This window comes from Drosophila hydei, unplaced genomic scaffold, assembly GCF_003285905.1.
Source record: "Drosophila hydei strain 15085-1641.00,03,60 unplaced genomic scaffold, DhydRS2 tig00000415-arrow-arrow-pilon, whole genome shotgun sequence".
Classification (NCBI taxonomy): domain Eukaryota; kingdom Metazoa; phylum Arthropoda; class Insecta; order Diptera; family Drosophilidae; genus Drosophila; species Drosophila hydei.
Window position 1 is genome coordinate 294,620 of NW_022045726.1, and position 5,207 is coordinate 299,826.

Consider the following 5,207-nt stretch of genomic DNA (forward strand, 5'->3'; position numbering starts at 1 on the left):
TTTCTCTGTCTCTCTCTCTATCTCTCTCTACTTATCTCTCTCTCTTTACTTCTCTCTCTCTTTCTCTCTATCTCTCTCTCCCTCATGTCATGTGCCTTTTCCACAAAATACAGAGTATATAATTGTCTCATAATCCTCAACCTCAACTAGAAATTTTCCATTATTTAAGTCCACGGCTAAGCCAAGGCATTGGACGTGGGTCTCGTCGCGGCACTTGGCAGTCGGCACACACATTAAGTAATTGAAAATTGATGCTGGCAAGAAGACAGTGACTAAAGCAAGTGAAGACGGCCTGGTGGCTGGGGGTCAGCGCATTGCCTCAGGCCATTTAATGTAACGCCTCCATTTAGTGCGTGAGTACGTAGGCCTTATTGTTTCACGAGCTTGTCAAATAGACAAGAATTTCGACGCAAGGATTTTCAATTCCATTTCGCAGTCAATCGCATATCCCGTTGCAAATGTGCTTCCTGCTCGGATGTCCACACGTCCACACCGCAGGCCCTACCGAACAGCTGAATACATAAAATATCCCATTAATTGCGCTTGTCTACACATAATTTTCAGCTTTCCGCAGTTCCATTAGGAAGCAGCAAAATTTTGCTTATTACCACAATAATTATGTTTATTCGCATACCCTGCGAATGTGTCGAGCCGGGCATTATGGCTAGTCGGAGGAGCTTCATAGAAGTGATGCAGAAAATGCTGTGCTCGCAGGCTATATTCGACTGGAAAGCTGACCCTGTACATCAGCTGTGACTGCAGGGTATATTGTAGTCGAGCAGGTGGCGGAGCAAGCTGCTGTTCGTGCTTTCCAACTTCAACTTCCTCCTGCTGCTGTTTCTCCCAGAACACTGTGACTACGCCAGCCGTGTTCTTCAGCTGATTCAGCCAATTCGCTTTCTTATTTTAGTGCATTTCCACGCATCCCACTGACTTCGATTTTAATTCCAAATGATATCCATGTCTCAAAAGATAACAATATATAACTGTCTCTATGTACTGCATAATCAAATATTGTGCGTGCCACATCTGGCTGAGCCTTCAAGCGCATTAAGTCTTTGAATTTCTCTGAATTATAATGGCATCTTCAAATGGCAAAAGCTAATTATGGCTTTTATATTGCACACATATACATGTGTCACATGTGTAGAAGGAGGAAGAAGTTAAGTGAAACGTGTTCTTCCTCAACCTCGCTTACGGCTCAAACTTCAATTAATTTCATCAAATATCGATTCAATTTCAGATTCTCAAACTTCTAAATTTTGTTTTTTTTTAGAGTCTTACAACTTTGAACTAGAAAAACTGCTTTACTAGACCACCCACTGATAGCTGATAGCTGTCTTATATTGGGCTTGGCTTGACATTTTATAGCCAGTAATTTTGAAATAAATAAAGGTTTTATTCCTTAATCTTACTATGCATTTCATTAATTTTTGCTGAAATGTCGCATTTAAAATTTACATATATCTTCCAAAGTGAAGATGATTATGACAGTGATGATTCTAAAAATAGATTATAATAGCCCAAATATATATATAACATAAATGTCATAAAACATTCTATTCAATAAAGTTAATTGCATTGATATTTATAATAATTCTTATTATTTAACTATAATTTAAACTTATTCAACTCAAAAAAAAACAACAATGCAACCGCGCAATTATTTATGTCTGCATGAAGAGCCCATTAATAGGCATTCAGCTGGCTCATCGTAGCACTTAAGCTGTGGCAGATATATTTAAGTTTCAGAGTAGGTCAACATAAGGCCGCTTTTGGAAAGTGGAAGCTTTAGCTATGGCAAATAGGGTTGCTTGTGCTGTTAGAGATACAAGGAACTGCCCCTTTTCTGAAGAATCCACTAGGCGTAGGCACCTTATCTATCAGAAAGTGAGATCTAGTAGTCCTCAATGCTGTTTCGGTCTAGTGTCAGGTGAGAGCTTAGAGCACAAATACAATTTAATTTGATTTCGGCCTGCAAGCAGTTTTAATTTTTCTAATGAAAAAATTTAAACAAAACTAATAAAATTTTCTTTTCAATTCGCAACTAACTGAATAACTCGCTGAATATATCGTCGCATTTGTGTTCAAATTTACTAAGCTGTTCACTGTTTTTGTGTTTCGTTTGCGTTTGCAACGACAACGGCAACGACAGCGGCAACGGCAGTGGCAACGGCAGAGGCAACAGCAACGGCAGTGGCAAAGGCAAAGGCAAAGGCAAAGGCAAAGGCAAAGGAAAAGGCAACGGCAAAGGCAACGTCAACATGGATTGCACTTTTGACTTGAAGCCACTGTTTGATAAGGACATAATTAAGGTGCAGTCGGATATGCTGCCCGAGGGCTTCGTTGGCAGTCCGGAGCAGTCGGCGGAGGCCAAGCGCAGGATGGGCTGGATCATCGATAAGATTGGCCTGATGTCCGCCCAGGCTCAAGGCTTGCACACGTCTGTGACGAGTGCCAGGCAAACGAATGACAAACAGACAATCTATCTGATGGCCGGCAAGGGCAAGGAGGAGGGCAAGCTTGTCGTCACGGGTCTGCTCAAGATGGGTCCCAAGGATCTCTATTTGTTCGATGAGCGCGGGCAGCTGCGCAGTCGCATTGGCACGCCCGCTGTGCTCGACTTCTTCGTGCACAGCTCGCATCAGCGGCGCGGCCTGGGCAAGCGGCTCTTCGATAACATGCTGCAAGACCTTGACTTGACCTTGTGCAAGTGTGCGGTCGATCGACCGTCGGCCATGATGACCGCCTTTCTGGCCAAGCACTACGGCCTCGTGCGCACCATTGCGCAGACCAACAATTATGTGCTCTACGATGGCTTCTTCGGTAACAATGATGCCAGCCACGCCGATGCCAAGGACAGCAAATTTAGGGGACATACGAAAGCAACCGATAAGCCCGAGAAGGACCTCAAGGTGCTAAGCATGGCCGAAATTATGGAAGCGGGCAAGAAACAACCTCGCGAAAGCAGAAAATACAACATCAAACGTAACGGAGATACCAGGAGTTGGCAATAGAGCTGGCTCCCGACAAGGGGACGACAGACAGACGCAACTGGACGGAGCTGGACCGAACAGATTAAGGATAACGACTCGGCACATATGTCTATATATATATATAGATATATACACATTTACTTATATATACATACATATATATCGATATATGTGAGTCACATGTGTAGCTCGCATTCGAAGCATGCCATCCATAATAGGAGTTGGCTCGCACAAGGCGAAAGATATTCGAAGGACTTAAGCAGTTGGCGAAAATCCAAATCGCAACTTTTATTTTTGGGCTTAGGGAAGTTTTTTAAAATTTGAGTACATTCATTCAACACACACAAACACACACTCGCACAATTGGCTAGAGGAACCCGTTTTCAACAATGATGTTAACTAAATTATCTTTCTCAATGTAATAAAAAAAATCATGGCGTCATGGCAAAGAGCGAAGAAAACATATTCAGCTGTTAGGCAATGGCTCTGGCGAGTCCATAATCAGTTAGTGAACAGCTGTTAAAAGGGGCAGGTGTTATGTTTACTGTAATTGCACCTGCTGCTGCTGCTGCTGCCACTGGTGCTGCTGCTGCTGCTGCTGCGATTGTTGCTTTTATTTGCTTTGTTGTCGCTGCTGAAATTCGCTTTTTATTTGCATAGTTTCAATTTCATTTAACTTTTATTTGCTGCCACGTTGCCAATGCCAAATGTGGTGTTAAGTTGTTGTTGTTGCTCAGCATTGGCATAATATTTAATAGCCAGTCAAACAGTTGGCTCGAGAGGCTGTGCTGGCTGTGTCCCTGCCCCTCTCTGCCTCTCTCTTTGGCCCACACTCTCCACCTCCCTCTCTGCCCCCGTTGATGTTAGCCAATGGTCGACGCAGCTATGCTGTGTTGCCTCGTTTTAACAAACTGGCAGACACAAATGCAGACCAAAAACGAATTTCGAGCGAAATTAGTTTAATTTCTCGGCCATTGCTGAGGCCCACGATTTCGCGCTGGTTCCCTGCATTAGCTGCGCGCATATCTATCTAGATATGTGTTGGCTAGAAACAATGGCGGTTACAGAAAATGGGAAATGAAATTCAGCGGAGCACGCACACACCTACACACCTACACACACCTACGCACAGCTAGACTAATACAATGGGAAAAATATTAAAATTCAAAATTTTTGTCACGTGTCAAACGCCATTTATGCGCTTCGTGATCGCACGCGGCTCAGTCCGTGGCTCACATACACATATGCACATGAGCCACACACACACTCACACACAGCAATGCCAATACCAATACTAATGCACACACGTAGGCAGCGGCCTGCGGGACACATATACGGGGCGACGCGGCAGTCGCTAGAAGCAACAGAAAGTTGAATAACATAGCCAAGCGAGCTTAGTGCGGGAGAAAGGGACGGCGCGTGGGAGAAGGAGGGCGAGAGTGGAAGGAAGACAGCAGTCAGTCTCTTAGGGCATTGAAATTATCTCACGCAAAGTGTAACACGCTGAAGACGCTGAAATCAATATTTGTATAAAGGTCTTCGCTTCACTCAGACTAACATGTTCAGTATTAAAGTATTGCAGACTAGCCATACCTATATATATATATATATATATATAATTATAAATATAGTATATATATTTGATCATTAAATAAACTAACTATAAGAGCTTAAGTTGCTTTGAGCAAACTGAAAGATAAAATAATTTGATAATTTATTAATTTAAGTCGAAAAGGGTGTTTGATATTCGCATACTTCCATGAACATGTTGCCTCGCAGCACATGATAAATTGTTGAATGTATCGAGACAACAATTGCTGTGTTTTGCTAAAGATACTTTGACTAATTCTTATTCTTTTCAAGCACTTTACAATGGAAACATATTTGAACGGTTAAATTAGTATTTTTTATATTTTTATATTTATATTTATATTTAAAAAACAAAGACTGAGAACACGTATTCTCAGTCTTTGTTTTATAAATGTTTATATTAATGAAAATGCAAATCGAATGTGCCTCACAGTTTTGGTCGAAAGTTATGTTCAACTTAAACTTAAGCTGAAGTTGGTAAGCAAATGTTTGCCTCTTCTGCCACTAGCAGACGTGGCGTGTGTGTGTGTGTGTGCCAGTGTGTGTGTATCTAAAGCGTTTTGTTTTTAGCTAAATTTCAGTGCATGTTGCTGACGTTCTCAATGCGCACAAATTGTCTGA

The 5,207-nt window shown here is 42.1% G+C and overlaps 1 protein-coding gene across 1 annotated transcript; it reads left to right on the forward strand.

The window, feature by feature from the left end:
* The first annotated feature begins 2,191 nt into the window (after positions 1 to 2,191).
* LOC111602819 (alpha-tubulin N-acetyltransferase 1) lies at positions 2,192 to 3,450 on the forward strand. Its single transcript, XM_023320123.2, has one exon. The coding sequence runs from the start codon at positions 2,265 to 2,267 to the stop codon at positions 3,015 to 3,017; it is 753 nt and encodes a 250-aa protein (XP_023175891.1). The 5' UTR covers positions 2,192 to 2,264; the 3' UTR covers positions 3,018 to 3,450.
* The last annotated feature ends 1,757 nt before the right edge of the window (positions 3,451 to 5,207 follow it).

Excerpts from the sequence above, each read along its gene's own strand:
- LOC111602819 (XM_023320123.2), top strand. The coding sequence starts at position 2,265 with ATGGATTGCACTTTTGACTTGAAGCCACTGTTTGATAAGGACATAATT.